The following is a 20,006-nucleotide window of genomic DNA, read 5'->3' as shown; positions in this document are numbered from 1 at the left end:
TCGGTAGCCGGTCTAGAGACAGGTCTGTCTCCTGACCCAGACGCAGCCGAGGGGGCTAGTAGTGAGGCGGAGACCCTACTTGATGATGAGGAGGTTGATCGCACTTGGCAGCCTCGTCGTCATCAGGCAATTTCTTCCGCATCATCAGGAGAAGAGGGTGGCAGCTTGGCAGCGAGCAAAACAGTCGGTGGGTTGCCCAGGAGACAGCAGCAGGGTCGCATCAGTGTCAGTGGAGCCAAACGTCCACGGAGTAGAGCACCAGCTCCACTGCAGCCTACCACCACGGCCAGTAGTGGTGCCGGTGCGCACGGAGGAAGTAGCAGTCAGCCAGTGAAGAGTAGCGGGGGCAAAGTTTCCTACTCGGTGGTGTGGCAATTTTTCCTCAAGCCGCCCGAGGAAGTAAACGTAGCCGTATGTCGACTATGTGGCCAGAAATGCAAGCGTGGCCAGGGGGCCCATGTTGGGACTACAGCGTTGCGTCAGCATATGCAGCGTCACCATTCGGTGGCCTGGGAAAACCGTGATAAACATACGGCGGTTCTGCCTGCCCCAGCCCCCGCTCCATCACCCGCTCCGTTACTTGCTCCGTCACCCGACGTCGTCAATCGCCCTCTATCAGCCAGTCAAGGCTCCAACACCTCTGCTGAGGGGAGTTGTCGCTCATTGGCATCTTCCGCTCGTTCAGATGCTCCTTCTCCTGCTACTCCTCTTCTCGGATTCCGTCAACAGTCTTTCTTGGAATCCGTATCCAAGAGACAACAGTTTGCGAGCACGCACCCGACGGTGCAAAAGCTGAACGTCCTCCTGTCCAAGTTGCTGGTGCTGCAGTCCCTCCCTTTCCAACTGGTGGACTCAGCACCTTTCCGAGAAATGATGGCTTGTGCCGCGCCGCGGTGGAGAGTGCCAAGCCGTCATTTCTTTGCCCAAAAGGCAGTGCCAGCCCTGCATTCACATGTAGAAGAGATGGTGGGCCAGTCTTTGAGCATGTCGGTCTCTGCCAAAGTGCACGGCAGCGCCGACGTGTGGAGCTGTAACTACGGTCAGGGACAGTACATGTCATTTACGGCCCACTGGGTGAACGTGGTGCCGGCACAGCCGCACCAGCAACTTGGACAGGTCACGACGCTTTTGCCTCCACGTTTGCACGTCCTTGGTCCAGCAAGCATGTCCGCCTCTACCACCTCTTTTTCCGCCGTGTCCTCAGCCGCCACCCCCGTGCCAAGTCCCATTACCCGACCGGCATATCACATGTGCAGGGCGCAACGGTGTCACGCTGTGCTGCACCTGGTATGCCTTGGCGAACGTAGTCACACAGGGGAGGAACTGCTGAGTGTAATGAACAGAGAAATCGACAGATGGCTGTCTCCGCGCAAACTAAAAATCGGAACCATGTTGACTGACAACGGAAAGAACATGGTGTCTGCTCTGCGTCAAGGAAGGTTGTGCCATGCGCCATGCATGGCTCACGTGTTCAATCTGGTTGTCAAGCGGTTCCTAAAATCCACCATCCCACTGCAAGACATCCTTAAAATGTCACGTAAACTGTGCATGCATTTCAGCCATTCCTACACCGCAAAGAACACCCTCATTGAGCTGCAGCGGCAGAACGGAATTCCACAGCATCGCCTGATCTGCGACGTTGCAACAAGGTGGAATTCAACCCTACACATGTTAGACCGCCTTTACGAGCAGCGAAAGGCCATCACCGATTTCCTGATGTTACAAGCGGATAAAGGTACTCCCCTGTGTAACTTAGATGTCAGCCATTGGCAGCTCATGCGTGACACCTGCCGCTTGCTCAGGCCCTTTGAGGAGGCCACGCTATTCGTGAGTCGGCAGGACTATGGGATGAACGACGTCATTCCTCTGTTGCACGTCCTTGAACAAATGCTGTTAACAATGGCTGGTCAGGGTGCGGTAGACGTGGCGCACAGATCTCAACGCCACATGACCCCTGTGGGGGCAGGACAGGAAGAAGAGGAGGAGGTAGAGGAGGACATTTGTGCTCAGGAATTATTGAGTGAAATGGGTGGTTTTTCCACTCAGCGGACAGGAGTGGAGGAGCAGGAGCATCTGGTAGAGGAGGAGGAGGAGGAGACAGAGGACCCAGACGCACCGTGGCAGTATGCTGTGGAGATGGAGGCAGGGAGTCCCTCGCATTCCTTGGCACAAATGGCCCATAGCATGCTCGGTTGCTTGCGTAGCGACAGCCGAATAATAACCATCAGACAGAGGGATGACTTTTGGCTGTCCACCTTGTTGGACCCTCGCTACCGGTCCAAAATGGTGGCCTTTTTCACACCTGCTGAGAGGGAGGCCAAAATTACGTACTATAAAAACCACCTATGTAGTCAGTTGGTCTCTGCCTTTGTGCGCCAACGTCCATCCTCAGACACTGTGGGCCCTGTGCGCTCGCGTTCCGCTGGCATGGCAGCAGGGGAGGGGTGGGGTGGTAGGAGCAGTGGCAGCTCCACCAGCAGCGGCTGCCTCAGTCTGCAGTCGATGATGAGTAGCTTTCTTCACCAGCGCAGTGAGGAAACTACTAACCAGCCGCAGCAGCAGCAGCAGCATCAGGTGGACCTGGAGCAGGAGCTCAAACAACAGGCTTGGGCCTACTTGGACAGCACCCTGCCAACCGAGGTAGACAATCCCCTTGACTACTGGGCAACGAAACTTGACCTTTGGCCCCAACTAGCTGAATTTGCCCTTGAAAGGCTGTCATGCCCGGCCAGTAGCGTGGCATCGGAGCGCGTGTTTAGTGCGGCAGGAGGTATTGTAACTCCGCGGAGGACACGACTGTCCACCCAAAGTGTGGAGAGACTCACGTTTGTGAAAATGAATCAGGCGTGGATTAGTCTGGATTTCAAACCACCAGTTCCTGACACAACTGACTAAATCCGCCATGAATCATGCCTCAAACATGTGCCACTTTCAGGTCTCCTCACACTGCTGGTGTGTTGAATTTTTTGACATAGGGTGCTGGCAGATTACGGGCCTCCTATAGCTGCTGCCAGGCCCCTAATCTGCCATAGGCCCCTATATACCGCCTCCTCCTGCTGCTGCCAGGTCCAGAGTCTCTCATGGGTCCCTGTACGGCCTCCCATTGCTGCTGTCTCCATCGCCACACTCTGCTGCCATGTGCCACTTTCAGGTCTCTTCACACTGCTGGTGTGTTAAATTTTTTGACATAGGGTGCTGGCAGATTACGGGCCTCACATAGCTGCTGCCAGGCCCCTAATCTGCCATGGGCCCCTATATACCGCCTCCTCATGCTGCTGCCAAGTCCAGAGTCTGTCATGGTCCCTGTACGGCCTCCCATTGCTGCTGTCTCCATCGCCACACTCTGCTGCCATGTGCCACTTTCAGGTCTCTTCACACTGCTGGTGTGTTAAATTTTTTGACATAGGGTGCAGGCAGATTACGGGCCTCACATAGCTGCTGCCAGGCCCCTAATCTGCCATGGGCCCCTATATACCGCCTCCTCATGCTGCTGCCAAGTTCAGAGTCTGTCATGGGTCCCTGTACGGCCTCCCATTGCTGCTGTCTCCATCGCCACACTCTGCTGCCATGTGCCACTTTCAGGTCTCTTCACACTGCTGGTGTGTTAAATTTTTTGACATAGGGTGCAGGCAGATTACGGGCCTCACATAGCTGCTGCCAGGCCCCTAATCTGCCATGGGCCCCTATATACCGCCTCCTCCTGCTGCTGCCAGGTCCAGAGTCTCTCATGGGTCCCTGTACGGCCTCCCATTGCTGCTGTCTCCATCGCCACACTCTGCTGCCATGTGCCACTTTCAGGTCTCTTCACACTGCTGGTGTGTTAAATTTTTTGACATAGGGTGCAGGCAGATTACGGGCCTCACATAGCTGCTGCCAGGCCCCTAATCTGCCATGGGCCCCTATATACCGCCTCCTCCTGCTGCTGCCAGGTCCAGAGTCTCTCATGGGTCCCTGTACGGCCTCCCATTGCTGCTGTCTCCATCGCCACACTCTGCTGCCATGTGCCACTTTCAGGTCTCTTCACACTGCTGGTGTGTTAAATTTTTTGACATAGGGTGCTGGCAGATTACGGGCCTCACATAGCTGCTGCCAGGCCCCTAATCTGCCATGGGCCCCTATATACCGCCTCCTCATGCTGCTGCCAAGTCCAGAGTCTGTCATGGTCCCTGTACGGCCTCCCATTGCTGCTGTCTCCATCGCCACACTCTGCTGCCATGTGCCACTTTCAGGTCTCTTCACACTGCTGGTGTGTTAAATTTTTTGACATAGGGTGCAGGCAGATTACGGGCCTCACATAGCTGCTGCCAGGCCCCTAATCTGCCATGGGCCCCTATATACCGCCTCCTCCTGCTGCTGCCAGGTCCAGAGTCTCTCATGGGTCCCTGTACGGCCTCCCATTGCTGCTGTCTCCATCGCCACACTCTGCTGCCATGTGCCACTTTCAGGTCTCTTCACACTGCTGGTGTGTTAAATTTTTTGACATAGGGTGCTGGCAGATTACGGGCCTCACATAGCTGCTGCCAGGCCCCTAATCTGCCATGGGCCCCTATATACCGCCTCCTCCTGCTGCTGCCAGGTCCAGAGTCTCTCATGGGTCCCTGTACGGCCTCCCATTGCTGCTGTCTCCATCGCCACACTCTGCTGCCATGTGCCACTTTCAGGTCTCTTCACACTGCTGGTGTGTTAAATTTTTTGACATAGGGTGCTGGCAGATTACGGGCCTCACATAGCTGCTGCCAGGCCCCTAATCTGCCATGGGCCCCTATATACCGCCTCCTCATGCTGCTGCCAAGTCCAGAGTCTGTCATGGTCCCTGTACGGCCTCCCATTGCTGCTGTCTCCATCGCCACACTCTGCTGCCATGTGCCACTTTCAGGTCTCTTCACACTGCTGGTGTGTTAAATTTTTTGACATAGGGTGCAGGCAGATTACGGGCCTCACATAGCTGCTGCCAGGCCCCTAATCTGCCATGGGCCCCTATATACCGCCTCCTCCTGCTGCTGCCAGGTCCAGAGTCTCTCATGGGTCCCTGTACGGCCTCCCATTGCTGCTGTCTCCATCGCCACACTCTGCTGCCATGTGCCACTTTCAGGTCTCTTCACACTGCTGGTGTGTAAAATTTTTTGACATAGGGTGCTGCAAGATAACGGGCCTCACATAGCTGCTGCCAGGCCCCTAATCTGCCATGGGCCCCTATATACCGCCTCCTCATGCTGCTGCCAAGTCCAGAGTCTGTCATGGTCCCTGTACGGCCTCCCATTGCTGCTGTCTCCATCGCCACACTCTGCTGCCATGTGCCACTTTCAGGTCTCTTCACACTGCTGGTGTGTTAAATTTTTTGACATAGGGTGCTGGCAGATTACGGGCCTCCTATAGCTGCTGCCAGGCCCCTAATCTGCCATGGGCCCCTATATACCGCCTCCTCATGCTGCTGCCAAGTTCAGAGTCTGTCATGGGTCCCTGTACGGCCTCCCATTGCTGCTGTCTCCATCGCCACACTCTGCTGCCATGTGCCACTTTCAGGTCTCTTCACACTGCTGGTGTGTTAAATTTTTTGACATAGGGTGCAGGCAGATTACGGGCCTCACATAGCTGCTGCCAGGCCCCTAATCTGCCATGGGCCCCTATATACCGCCTCCTCCTGCTGCTGCCAGGTCCAGAGTCTCTCATGGGTCCCTGTACGGCCTCCCATTGCTGCTGTCTCCATCGCCACACTCTGCTGCCATGTGCCACTTTCAGGTCTCTTCACACTGCTGGTGTGTTAAATTTTTTGACATAGGGTGCTGCAAGATAACGGGCCTCACATAGCTGCTGCCAGGCCCCTAATCTGCCATGGGCCCCTATATACCGCCTCCTCCTGCTGCTGCCAGGTCCAGAGTCTCTCATGGGTCCCTGTACGGCCTCCCATTGCTGCTGTCTCCATCGCCACACTCTGCTGCCATGTGCCACTTTCAGGTCTCTTCACACTGCTGGTGTGTTAAATTTTTTGACATAGGGTGCTGCAAGATAACGGGCCTCACATAGCTGCTGCCAGGCCCCTAATCTGCCATGGGCCCCTATATACCGCCTCCTCATGCTGCTGCCAAGTCCAGAGTCTGTCATGGTCCCTGTACGGCCTCCCATTGCTGCTGTCTCCATCGCCACACTCTGCTGCCATGTGCCACTTTCAGGTCTCTTCACACTGCTGGTGTGTTAAATTTTTTGACATAGGGTGCAGGCAGATTACGGGCCTCACATAGCTGCTGCCAGGCCCCTAATCTGCCATGGGCCCCTATATACCGCCTCCTCATGCTGCTGCCAAGTCCAGAGTCTGTCATGGTCCCTGTACGGCCTCCCATTGCTGCTGTCTCCATCGCCACACTCTGCTGCCATGTGCCACTTTCAGGTCTCTTCACACTGCTGGTGTGTTAAATTTTTTGACATAGGGTGCAGGCAGATTACGGGCCTCACATAGCTGCTGCCAGGCCCCTAATCTGCCATGGGCCCCTATATACCGCCTCCTCCTGCTGCTGCCAGGTCCAGAGTCTCTCATGGGTCCCTGTACGGCCTCCCATTGCTGCTGTCTCCATCGCCACACTCTGCTGCCATGTGCCACTTTCAGGTCTCTTCACACTGCTGGTGTGTAAAATTTTTTGACATAGGGTGCTGCAAGATAACGGGCCTCACATAGCTGCTGCCAGGCCCCTAATCTGCCATGGGCCCCTATATACCGCCTCCTCATGCTGCTGCCAAGTCCAGAGTCTGTCATGGTCCCTGTACGGCCTCCCATTGCTGCTGTCTCCATCGCCACACTCTGCTGCCATGTGCCACTTTCAGGTCTCTTCACACTGCTGGTGTGTTAAATTTTTTGACATAGGGTGCTGGCAGATTACGGGCCTCCTATAGCTGCTGCCAGGCCCCTAATCTGCCATGGGCCCCTATATACCGCCTCCTCATGCTGCTGCCAAGTTCAGAGTCTGTCATGGGTCCCTGTACGGCCTCCCATTGCTGCTGTCTCCATCGCCACACTCTGCTGCCATGTGCCACTTTCAGGTCTCTTCACACTGCTGGTGTGTTAAATTTTTTGACATAGGGTGCAGGCAGATTACGGGCCTCACATAGCTGCTGCCAGGCCCCTAATCTGCCATGGGCCCCTATATACCGCCTCCTCCTGCTGCTGCCAGGTCCAGAGTCTCTCATGGGTCCCTGTACGGCCTCCCATTGCTGCTGTCTCCATCGCCACACTCTGCTGCCATGTGCCACTTTCAGGTCTCTTCACACTGCTGGTGTGTAAAATTTTTTGACATAGGGTGCTGCAAGATAACGGGCCTCACATAGCTGCTGCCAGGCCCCTAATCTGCCATGGGCCCCTATATACCGCCTCCTCATGCTGCTGCCAAGTCCAGAGTCTGTCATGGTCCCTGTACGGCCTCCCATTGCTGCTGTCTCCATCGCCACACTCTGCTGCCATGTGCCACTTTCAGGTCTCTTCACACTGCTGGTGTGTTAAATTTTTTGACATAGGGTGCTGGCAGATTACGGGCCTCCTATAGCTGCTGCCAGGCCCCTAATCTGCCATGGGCCCCTATATACCGCCTCCTCATGCTGCTGCCAAGTTCAGAGTCTGTCATGGGTCCCTGTACGGCCTCCCATTGCTGCTGTCTCCATCGCCACACTCTGCTGCCATGTGCCACTTTCAGGTCTCTTCACACTGCTGGTGTGTTAAATTTTTTGACATAGGGTGCAGGCAGATTACGGGCCTCACATAGCTGCTGCCAGGCCCCTAATCTGCCATGGGCCCCTATATACCGCCTCCTCCTGCTGCTGCCAGGTCCAGAGTCTCTCATGGGTCCCTGTACGGCCTCCCATTGCTGCTGTCTCCATCGCCACACTCTGCTGCCATGTGCCACTTTCAGGTCTCTTCACACTGCTGGTGTGTTAAATTTTTTGACATAGGGTGCTGCAAGATAACGGGCCTCACATAGCTGCTGCCAGGCCCCTAATCTGCCATGGGCCCCTATATACCGCCTCCTCATGCTGCTGCCAAGTCCAGAGTCTGTCATGGTCCCTGTACGGCCTCCCATTGCTGCTGTCTCCATCGCCACACTCTGCTGCCATGTGCCACTTTCAGGTCTCTTCACACTGCTGGTGTGTTAAATTTTTTGACATAGGGTGCAGGCAGATTACGGGCCTCACATAGCTGCTGCCAGGCCCCTAATCTGCCATGGGCCCCTATATACCGCCTCCTCCTGCTGCTGCCAGGTCCAGAGTCTCTCATGGGTCCCTGTACGGCCTCCCATTGCTGCTGTCTCCATCGCCACACTCTGCTGCCATGTGCCACTTTCAGGTCTCTTCACACTGCTGGTGTGTTAAATTTTTTGACATAGGGTGCAGGCAGATTACGGGCCTCACATAGCTGCTGCCAGGCCCCTAATCTGCCATGGGCCCCTATATACCGCCTCCTCCTGCTGCTGCCAGGTCCAGAGTCTCTCATGGGTCCCTGTACGGCCTCCCATTGCTGCTGTCTCCATCGCCACACTCTGCTGCCATGTGCCACTTTCAGGTCTCTTCACACTGCTGGTGTGTTAAATTTTTTGACATAGGGTGCTGGCAGATTACGGGCCTCACATAGCTGCTGCCAGGCCCCTAATCTGCCATGGGCCCCTATATACCGCCTCCTCATGCTGCTGCCAAGTCCAGAGTCTGTCATGGTCCCTGTACGGCCTCCCATTGCTGCTGTCTCCATCGCCACACTCTGCTGCCATGTGCCACTTTCAGGTCTCTTCACACTGCTGGTGTGTTAAATTTTTTGACATAGGGTGCAGGCAGATTACGGGCCTCACATAGCTGCTGCCAGGCCCCTAATCTGCCATGGGCCCCTATATACCGCCTCCTCATGCTGCTGCCAAGTTCAGAGTCTGTCATGGGTCCCTGTACGGCCTCCCATTGCTGCTGTCTCCATCGCCACACTCTGCTGCCATGTGCCACTTTCAGGTCTCTTCACACTGCTGGTGTGTTAAATTTTTTGACATAGGGTGCAGGCAGATTACGGGCCTCACATAGCTGCTGCCAGGCCCCTAATCTGCCATGGGCCCCTATATACCGCCTCCTCCTGCTGCTGCCAGGTCCAGAGTCTCTCATGGGTCCCTGTACGGCCTCCCATTGCTGCTGTCTCCATCGCCACACTCTGCTGCCATGTGCCACTTTCAGGTCTCTTCACACTGCTGGTGTGTTAAATTTTTTGACATAGGGTGCAGGCAGATTACGGGCCTCACATAGCTGCTGCCAGGCCCCTAATCTGCCATGGGCCCCTATATACCGCCTCCTCCTGCTGCTGCCAGGTCCAGAGTCTCTCATGGGTCCCTGTACGGCCTCCCATTGCTGCTGTCTCCATCGCCACACTCTGCTGCCATGTGCCACTTTCAGGTCTCTTCACACTGCTGGTGTGTTAAATTTTTTGACATAGGGTGCTGGCAGATTACGGGCCTCACATAGCTGCTGCCAGGCCCCTAATCTGCCATGGGCCCCTATATACCGCCTCCTCATGCTGCTGCCAAGTCCAGAGTCTGTCATGGTCCCTGTACGGCCTCCCATTGCTGCTGTCTCCATCGCCACACTCTGCTGCCATGTGCCACTTTCAGGTCTCTTCACACTGCTGGTGTGTTAAATTTTTTGACATAGGGTGCAGGCAGATTACGGGCCTCACATAGCTGCTGCCAGGCCCCTAATCTGCCATGGGCCCCTATATACCGCCTCCTCCTGCTGCTGCCAGGTCCAGAGTCTGTCATGGGTCCCTGTACGGCCTCCCATTGCTGCTGTCTCCATCGCCACACTCTGCTGCCATGTGCCACTTTCAGGTCTCTTCACACTGCTGGTGTGTTAAATTTTTTGACATAGGGTGCTGGCAGATTACGGGCCTCACATAGCTGCTGCCAGGCCCCTAATCTGCCATGGGCCCCTATATACCGCCTCCTCCTGCTGCTGCCAGGTCCAGAGTCTCTCATGGGTCCCTGTACGGCCTCCCATTGCTGCTGTCTCCATCGCCACACTCTGCTGCCATGTGCCACTTTCAGGTCTCTTCACACTGCTGGTGTGTTAAATTTTTTGACATAGGGTGCTGGCAGATTACGGGCCTCACATAGCTGCTGCCAGGCCCCTAATCTGCCATGGGCCCCTATATACCGCCTCCTCATGCTGCTGCCAAGTCCAGAGTCTGTCATGGTCCCTGTACGGCCTCCCATTGCTGCTGTCTCCATCGCCACACTCTGCTGCCATGTGCCACTTTCAGGTCTCTTCACACTGCTGGTGTGTTAAATTTTTTGACATAGGGTGCAGGCAGATTACGGGCCTCACATAGCTGCTGCCAGGCCCCTAATCTGCCATGGGCCCCTATATACCGCCTCCTCCTGCTGCTGCCAGGTCCAGAGTCTCTCATGGGTCCCTGTACGGCCTCCCATTGCTGCTGTCTCCATCGCCACACTCTGCTGCCATGTGCCACTTTCAGGTCTCTTCACACTGCTGGTGTGTAAAATTTTTTGACATAGGGTGCTGCAAGATAACGGGCCTCACATAGCTGCTGCCAGGCCCCTAATCTGCCATGGGCCCCTATATACCGCCTCCTCATGCTGCTGCCAAGTCCAGAGTCTGTCATGGTCCCTGTACGGCCTCCCATTGCTGCTGTCTCCATCGCCACACTCTGCTGCCATGTGCCACTTTCAGGTCTCTTCACACTGCTGGTGTGTTAAATTTTTTGACATAGGGTGCTGGCAGATTACGGGCCTCCTATAGCTGCTGCCAGGCCCCTAATCTGCCATGGGCCCCTATATACCGCCTCCTCATGCTGCTGCCAAGTTCAGAGTCTGTCATGGGTCCCTGTACGGCCTCCCATTGCTGCTGTCTCCATCGCCACACTCTGCTGCCATGTGCCACTTTCAGGTCTCTTCACACTGCTGGTGTGTTAAATTTTTTGACATAGGGTGCAGGCAGATTACGGGCCTCACATAGCTGCTGCCAGGCCCCTAATCTGCCATGGGCCCCTATATACCGCCTCCTCCTGCTGCTGCCAGGTCCAGAGTCTCTCATGGGTCCCTGTACGGCCTCCCATTGCTGCTGTCTCCATCGCCACACTCTGCTGCCATGTGCCACTTTCAGGTCTCTTCACACTGCTGGTGTGTTAAATTTTTTGACATAGGGTGCTGCAAGATAACGGGCCTCACATAGCTGCTGCCAGGCCCCTAATCTGCCATGGGCCCCTATATACCGCCTCCTCCTGCTGCTGCCAGGTCCAGAGTCTCTCATGGGTCCCTGTACGGCCTCCCATTGCTGCTGTCTCCATCGCCACACTCTGCTGCCATGTGCCACTTTCAGGTCTCTTCACACTGCTGGTGTGTTAAATTTTTTGACATAGGGTGCTGCAAGATAACGGGCCTCACATAGCTGCTGCCAGGCCCCTAATCTGCCATGGGCCCCTATATACCGCCTCCTCATGCTGCTGCCAAGTCCAGAGTCTGTCATGGTCCCTGTACGGCCTCCCATTGCTGCTGTCTCCATCGCCACACTCTGCTGCCATGTGCCACTTTCAGGTCTCTTCACACTGCTGGTGTGTTAAATTTTTTGACATAGGGTGCAGGCAGATTACGGGCCTCACATAGCTGCTGCCAGGCCCCTAATCTGCCATGGGCCCCTATATACCGCCTCCTCATGCTGCTGCCAAGTCCAGAGTCTGTCATGGTCCCTGTACGGCCTCCCATTGCTGCTGTCTCCATCGCCACACTCTGCTGCCATGTGCCACTTTCAGGTCTCTTCACACTGCTGGTGTGTTAAATTTTTTGACATAGGGTGCAGGCAGATTACGGGCCTCACATAGCTGCTGCCAGGCCCCTAATCTGCCATGGGCCCCTATATACCGCCTCCTCCTGCTGCTGCCAGGTCCAGAGTCTCTCATGGGTCCCTGTACGGCCTCCCATTGCTGCTGTCTCCATCGCCACACTCTGCTGCCATGTGCCACTTTCAGGTCTCTTCACACTGCTGGTGTGTAAAATTTTTTGACATAGGGTGCTGCAAGATAACGGGCCTCACATAGCTGCTGCCAGGCCCCTAATCTGCCATGGGCCCCTATATACCGCCTCCTCATGCTGCTGCCAAGTCCAGAGTCTGTCATGGTCCCTGTACGGCCTCCCATTGCTGCTGTCTCCATCGCCACACTCTGCTGCCATGTGCCACTTTCAGGTCTCTTCACACTGCTGGTGTGTTAAATTTTTTGACATAGGGTGCAGGCAGATTACGGGCCTCACATAGCTGCTGCCAGGCCCCTAATCTGCCATGGGCCCCTATATAACGCCTCCTCATGCTGCTGCCAAGTTCAGAGTCTGTCATGGGTCCCTGTACGGCCTCCCATTGCTGCTGTCTCCATCGCCACACTCTGCCATGTGCCACTTTCAGGTCTCCTCACACTGCTGGTGTGTTGAATTTTTTGACATAGGGTGCTGGCAGATTACGGGCCTCCTATAGCTGCTGCCAGGCCCCTAATCTGCCATAAGCCCCTATATACCGCCTCCTCATGCTGCTGCCAAGTCCAGAGTCTGTCATGGGTCCCTGTACGGCCTCCCATTGCTGCTGTCTCCATCGCCACACTCTGCCATGTGCCACTTTCAGGTCTCCTCACACACTGCTGGTGTGTTGAATTTTTTGACATAGGGTGCTGGCAGATTACGGGCCTCCTATAGCTGCTGCCAGGCCCCTAATCTGCCGTAGGCCCCTATATACCGCCTCCTCATGCTGCTGCCAGGTCCAGAGTCTCTCATGGGTCCCTGTACGGCCTCCCATTGCTGCTGTCTCCATCGCCACACTCTGCCATGTGCCACTTTCAGGTCTCCTCACACTGCTGGTGTGTTCCATTTTTTGTCATAGGGTGCTGGCAGATTATGGGCCTCCCATAACTGCTGCCAGGCCCCTAATCTGCCATGGGCCCCTATACCGACTCCTCATGCTGTGACGTTGCAACAAGGTGGAATTCAACCCTACATATGTTAGACCGCCTTTACGAACAGCAAAAGGCCATCACAGATTTCCTGATGTTAAAAGCAGATAAAGGTACTCCCTGTGTAACTTAGATGTCAGCCATTGGCAGCTCATGCGTGACACCTGCGCTTGCTCAGGCCCTTTGAGGAGGCCACGCTATTCGTGAGTCGGCAGGACTATGGGATGAACGACGTCATTCCTCTGTTGCACGTCCTGGAACAAATGCTGTTAACAATGGCTGGTCAGGGTGCGGTAGACGTGGCGCACAGATCTCAACGCCACATGGCCCCTGTGGGGGCAGGACTGGAAGAAGAGGAGGAGGTAGAGGAGGACATTGGTGCTCAGGAATTATTGAGTGAAATGGGTGGTTTTTCCACTCAGCGGACAGGAGTGGAGGAGCAGGAGCATCTGGTAGAGGAGGAGGAAGAGGAGACAGAGGACCTAGACGCACCGTGGCAGTATGCTGTGGAGATGGAGGCAGGGAGTCCCTCGCATTCCTTGGCACAAATGGCCCATAGCATGCTCGGTTGCTTGCGTAGCGACAGCCGAATAATAACCATCAGACAGAGGGATGACTTTTGGCTGTCCACCTTGTTGGACCCTCGCTACCGTTCAAAAATGGTGGCCTTTTTCACACCTGCTGAGAGGGAGGCCAAAATAACGTACTATAAAAAACACCTATGTAGTCAGCTGGTCTCTGCCTGTCTGCGCCAACGTCCATCCTCAGACACTGTGGGCCCTGTGCGCTCGTGTTCCGCTGCCATGGCAGCAGGGGAGGGGTGGGGTGGTAGGAGCAGTGGCAGCTCCACCAGCAGCGGCTGCCTCAGTCTGCAGTCGATGATGAGTAGCTTTCTTCACCAGCGCAGTGAGGAAACTACTAACCAGCCGCAGCAGCAGCAGCAGCATCAGGTGGACCTGGAGCAGGACCTCAAACAACAGGCTTAGGCCTACTTGGACAGCACCCTGCCAACCGAGGTAGACAATCCCCTTGACTACTGGGCAACGAAACTTGACCTTTGGCCCCAACTAGCTGAATTTGCCCTTGAAAGGCTGTCATGCCCGGCCAGTAGCGTGGCATCGGAGCGCGTGTTTAGTGCGGCAGGAGGTATTGCAACTCCGCGGAGGACACGACTGTCCACCCAAAGTGTGGAGAGACTGACGTTTGTGAAAATGAATCAGGCGTGGATTAGTCTGGATTTCAAACCACCAGTTCCTGACACAACTGACTAAATCCGCCATGAATCATGCCCCAAACATGTGCCACTTTCAGGTCTCCTCACACTGCTGGTGTGTTCCATTTTTTGTCATAGGGTGCTGGCAGATTACGGGCCTCCCATAGCTGCTGCCAGGCCCCTAATCTGCCATGGGCCCCTATACCGCCTCCTCATGCTGCTGCCAAGTCCAGAGTCTCTCATGGGTCCCTGTACGGCCTCCCATTGCTGCTGCCTCCATCGCCACACTCTGCCATGTGCCACTTTCAGGTCTCCTCACACTGCTGGTGTGTTCCATTTTTTGTCATAGGGTGCTGGCAGATTACGGGCCTCCCATAGCTGCTGCCAGGCCCCTAATCTGCCATGGGCCCCTATACCGCCTCCTCATGCTGCTGCCAGGTCCAGAGTCTCTCATGGGTCCCTGTACGGCCTCCCATTGCTGCTGTCTCCATCGCCACACTCTGCCATGTGCCACTTTCAGGTCTCCTCACACTGCTGGTGGGTTCCATTTTTTGTCATAGGGTGCTGGCAGATTACGGGCCTCCCATAGCTGCTGCCAGGCCCGTAATCTGCCATGGGCCCCCGTACCGACTCCTCATGCTGCTGCCAGGCCCGTAATCTGTCATGGGCCACTGTTGTCGCTTGTTGGCATATTCCGCTCGTTCAGATGCTCCTTCTCCTGCTACTCCTCTTCACGGATTCCGTCAGCAGTCTTTCTTGGAATCCGTTTCCAAGAGACAACAGTTTGCGAGCACGCACCCGACGGTGCAGAAGCTGAACGTCCTCCTGTCCAAGTTGCTGCTGCCAGGCTCGTAATCTGTCATGCGCCCCTGTACCGCCTCCTCATGCTGCTGCCAGGTCCAGAGTGTGTCATGGGCCCCCGTACCGACTCCTCATGCTGCTGCCAGGCCCGTAATCTGTCATGGGCCCCTGTACCGCCTCCCCATGCTGCTGCCAGGTCCAGAGTGTGTCATGGGTCCCTGTACGGCCTCCCATTGCTGCTGCCAGGCCCGTAATCTGCCATGGGCCCCTGTACCGACTCCTCATGCTGCTGCCAGGCCCGTAATCTGTCATGGGCCCCTGTACCGCCTCCTCATGCTGCTGCCAGGTCCAGAGTGTGTCATGGGTCCCTGTACGGCCTCCCATTGCTGCTGTCTCTATCGCCACACTCTGCCATGTGCCACTTTCAGGTCTCCTCACACTGCTGGTGGTTTCCATTTTTGTCATAGGGTGCTGTATGGCCTCCCATTGCTGCTGCCTCCACCGCCACACTGTGGCTCCACACTCTGGTTTTGGCCCCGTGACTGCCCAAATGAGTGAAGTGTGCGGTGATTCTAAGATCGACGGCACTCATCTGCATGTCATACTGACTGACAGTATTATTTCTCTTCCCCAGCAGACTCCAAGGGCATTTAAATTAAAGGTACAGTGTTCTGCACTAATATTAAGTCTCTCTGAAGCCTAGAAACACCCTTTTTTAAGTTAAATTCACAGCGAATTTATTCGACTCGAATCGAATATTGTCCACGAATTCGCCGAATCAGTCGAATCGAATTTTTCATTTCTTCGCTCATCTCTAGTCAGGGGCAAAGAGATGTTAGGTAGAATGTATCTATTTATCCTAGATTGTAAACTCGTAAGAGTAGGGCCCTCTTACCCCTCGTACGCTGTCTGTATTTGTTGTACTGTGCCATGTATTGTCCCCCCCTATTGTACAGCGCTGAGCAAACCCTTTGGCGCTATATAAACTCGTAGTAATAATAATAATAATATTTAATATAGAGGTATTGCTGTAATCTTATTTCATTGTAGCGCAAGTTCTGGTTGTAACAAATTGACACATGTACTCCATCTAGTGGCAGTTCTGGTATCAATATTACATTAACCCAGTGTTGATTATTTTCACTAATATATATCTTTGTCTTATGAAAAAAAGTAATAGTCCTTCATTCAAATTTTAATTAATTTATATTGTTTCTTGTCCCGAAAATTTAATTTTAATTTACCATCACTAGATTTTTCAGTTTTCAAGTTTGTGCAGTTTTATTGACTATGGCGTTATAGCATATAATTATTACTATTCATATTATATAGATTTCATTTTTCATTTGAAGGCCTTTGTGGTACCAAACAAGGTTCTTTAAAGTAGACGTTCACTGCACCTGAGCACCAAAAACACTGTTTTTAATATTTAAAGCAAACTCCCCCATCCATGCATGTCCCATGGGAGAAATTACTTTGAAAAACACCCCCTAGCATTTCTGTCCATTACCATCTTGAATAAGGGCAAATGATTAATGAAGCATTTACTTCCTGGAATTCATCTGCCCTTAGCTCAGCCATTTAGGCAGGAGGGTGTGCTTAGCTGAGAAAACCCTTCCTCCCCCCTGAAAACTCCTGGGATACATGACATCATTTGCCTAGGCAATGGAAACCAAGAAGTAATTAAAGAAATGCAAAAATAAAGTTTAGAAACAAGTAAATATGATAAACCTTCCTATCTATATACCAATGCATAAGGATTAAAAATAGTCAGTGTAGACTGAGAAGATGAAGTTCTGCTTTAATGTGGCCAAGCTGCTCAGGTCACACTTCTCTGTGTGTTATTGGCTCTTTGTATCGCTTCATCACAAGACAGAGATGGGGTTATATGGAGACTAACTTAAAAGAGAAGTATGGGGGGTGTTTTCCCCTACAATTATACTTACCTAGGTGGATGCAGCATCAGTCCCATGCTTCATCAGTTCCCCACCGGCTCTAAGGGTGAGAACTCAGTGACCACATGAGTGGCAGTCAGAGTCATTGCTGTCTGTTCTACCCCCCCCCCCCCCCAGCACTGGACTGTGGAGGGGGAGGGGGCTGCTGTTCAGGCTCTAGGCAGATCATTGACAGGCTGAGTCAGGTGCCGCTCAGGACTCTGGAGTGGATCACGACTTTAAAATCAGCATCTTTCCACAGCCTGGACCGGCTGAGTGACATCAGCAGACAGCTGAGGAGAGATAAAGCCAAAAGAGCTTTGGCTGTACTTCTTTAATATTTTTTATTTGCCAGTTCTAGAAAAAGACAGTAAAAAAAACCAGTAAGTTCAGAACTGTTAATCCCCTACACCCCTAGTACTGAACAGTAAAAAAAAAAAACCCCATAAGAATGAATTTCACATTGTGAAATATAGGAAAGCCTAAGCACATTATTAAGATATAAACAGTTGTATTTAGGGGGAATTCAAAAATATATACAGTACATTTCTCTTACAAGAAATGTCAAATGGAAGTTTTATTAAAGTTTCTACTGAAACACTAAACAGATATTAGTCACCATGTTAAATACTACAAACAGCCTGTAACCTCATACTGTATTTCTTTCTAATGCTGTTCAAACTCAAAGAATCTGGACATAGTCTGAAAAGAAGACAGTTGAGAGCTTTATTTTGATTGTCTGGTCATATAGCAATAAGGTAATCAAAAATACATTTTAATTTATGTTTCTATTTCATATTTAGATCAACTTGACATTGTTTCAATGGCTGAGACAACCATGACACCAGACGAAATAGAACTTGAAATGACTAAAATCCAACGGCTTCGAGAGGTCTTAGTGAGACGGGAATCTGAACTCAGATTCATGTGAGTAGTATATCAAATGGCAATATTTACACTGGGAAAATTAGCAAACAAATGCTTGATTTATAAATAGAACTTTGAACATAGACTGTTCATGCTGTCCAGGATAGCATTATTCTTGGCATACTGAATACCTACAGTGCTAGACCCAACCTTTTTCCTAAGTGCCATTTTCACACCTTTGCTGTCATAATTATATTTATACAGAAACCTATTATGGAGCTATTTGGTTACTAGATTACCTGAAATGACCTGCCTTATACCATTTCCCAGCAAGGTCTGTTCAATCAGCTTGCAAGAGGTCTTCCTGTGAATTAGCAAATTAACTTAACAACATTTCAGATACCAGCCTATTAGTTGAATATTTTTTTAATTACTTATGATAAGGAAATAATGCAAGTACTGTATTTTTTGTGAGGGATAATGGTTGTGTATGGGTATAGTTTTGCAAGAAGTTTTTAATCTTTTATTTTAAAGCTGAAAATAAGTTTTAAAAGAAAGGGAAAACACAGGGTTTTATTCAGTTTGACCAGTTAATATTTAAAAATAACTAGCAATATATAAAAAGTACTCATTTGTGATTTATCTCAGTTTTCTCAGAACTAAAATGATGCTTCTGATACAAAGTGCAACAGAATCATTTAATTTTTTTTCATATCCTGCTTGTGATTTTCAAAAGGGATGGTTAAGGAGATATAATTTTCTGCTCTCCTGTAAATGTCAGATAGGGGGTGTAATATATCAGACGACTTGTATTAAAGTGACTGGTCTGAATATATGCCTGGTTTTTAGATACGTCTTTCATAGTCCAAGATATGAAACCATAGGGGAAAATGGATTTTTGAATGCGAGGTCTGGTTTACGGTTTTCTGGAATGTCTTTGAAGCCTAGTGAGGGACTTGGTTTATGGCTTTACAATATCCCAGATTGAGAAGCTAACAGACATCTAGGCACCAGCTAGGTTGGGATTTTATAGCCCCGGAGCTCTCCCGCTGAGCCTTGATGCCTTTTTGAACTCAGCATCCAGGGACCACGTTTCACTCAACAGAGAGGGAGGGGGGATGAGGGAAGCTGATTTTGGAGTAGAAAATTATAGAAGATGGAGGCCTTTGCCAAAATGGAGGTTCGCATCCATCTCTGTGTGCATGATTGCTACAGCAATATCCTGAAATTACAAACTACTGTATATACAATATGGAAGAGCAAATAAAATATCCAAAACAAAAGAAACGATCACTTACCCTTGTGGATTATTCACTTAGGGTTGCCATCTTATGATTCTACTTGAAGAGCAGCCCTTCCAGGGATCTCTAGAAGGTGTGTGGTTTTGCTTTCATCACGGTTACTAGACTAGTGACATCACTGAGAATACAGTTTTTCCTATCAGCACAGACCGACTAACAGCACACAGAACTCCCAGAGTTAAACAACATTTAATACTGTAGTAGTAGGAGTAGGGTGTATTAGGGTTCCTTGATAAATAGAAGCAACACCAGCTCTCCAAAACAAGGTTCACTAACCATCTAAGAAGAGGAGGGAGGAGAATGTGCTGTGGGTTAAGCTGATCGCTGGTCGCTACTATCTGTGATGAGCTGTCAGTCCTGTTACAGAATGGCTTCTTGGGCAACATTCAGCATTAGCAAGCTTCAAGAAAAGTCACATAATGCATCCAGGACATCACGGATCACTCTCTGACTATACAGTCACTGGATTACAGTAGAAACCTGAGTTCTAATCCTTTCCCACTCCAAAACCAGAAAAATGTTTTTGACTTTTCATAAATCCAGGCTCGGTTTTCTTTTGTTGGTTGCTGGGGTGTTAGGGCTGTCACCAAAAACAGCATTAAAATAACGAGAGAGCACACCTGGTTTCTAGTAATAATTTAATAAAGGAAACAAAATAGAAAATTCACTCACAGTAGAGAGTGTATATAATTTTTGGCCTGCAGTTAAAAGTCTGTTATAGAAGGACCATCTAGCTGTTGACAACTCACTGCTTGCCACAGCTAGGGGAACCATCTGGAGTGGGCTTTGGACAAATATTCTGAGCCACAGATGAGCAAGTTGTACACTCTGCTATGTGAGTGTATTTTATCATTTTTTTTTAATCATTACTCGGTCATAATTACTACACTAACAGGATCTCCCAGACCATATATTAGTAAGGGTTGCAGAAA

The 20,006-nt window shown here is 51.8% G+C and overlaps 1 protein-coding gene across 2 annotated transcripts in view; it reads left to right on the top strand.

Annotated features, from left to right (window-relative positions):
• BMERB1 (bMERB domain containing 1) overlaps nt 1-20,006 on the top strand; it is a 455,721-nt gene that overhangs the window by 261,103 nt on the left and 174,612 nt on the right. For both annotated transcript variants that reach the window (XM_089679100.1, XM_089679099.1), the window contains exon 2: nt 17,710-17,833. In XM_089679100.1, the coding sequence (XP_089535226.1) occupies nt 17,710-17,833 (124 nt within the window). The remainder of the gene's footprint in view (nt 1-17,709; nt 17,834-20,006) is intronic.

Source organism: Staurois parvus, unplaced genomic scaffold (genome assembly GCF_062004578.1).
Source record: "Staurois parvus isolate SC_StPar_1 unplaced genomic scaffold, SC_StPar_1.0 ptg000217l, whole genome shotgun sequence".
Classification (NCBI taxonomy): Eukaryota; Metazoa; Chordata; class Amphibia; order Anura; family Ranidae; genus Staurois; species Staurois parvus.
The sequence above is the reverse complement of the archived record's forward strand: the minus strand, read 5'-3'. Positions and strand labels throughout refer to the sequence as shown.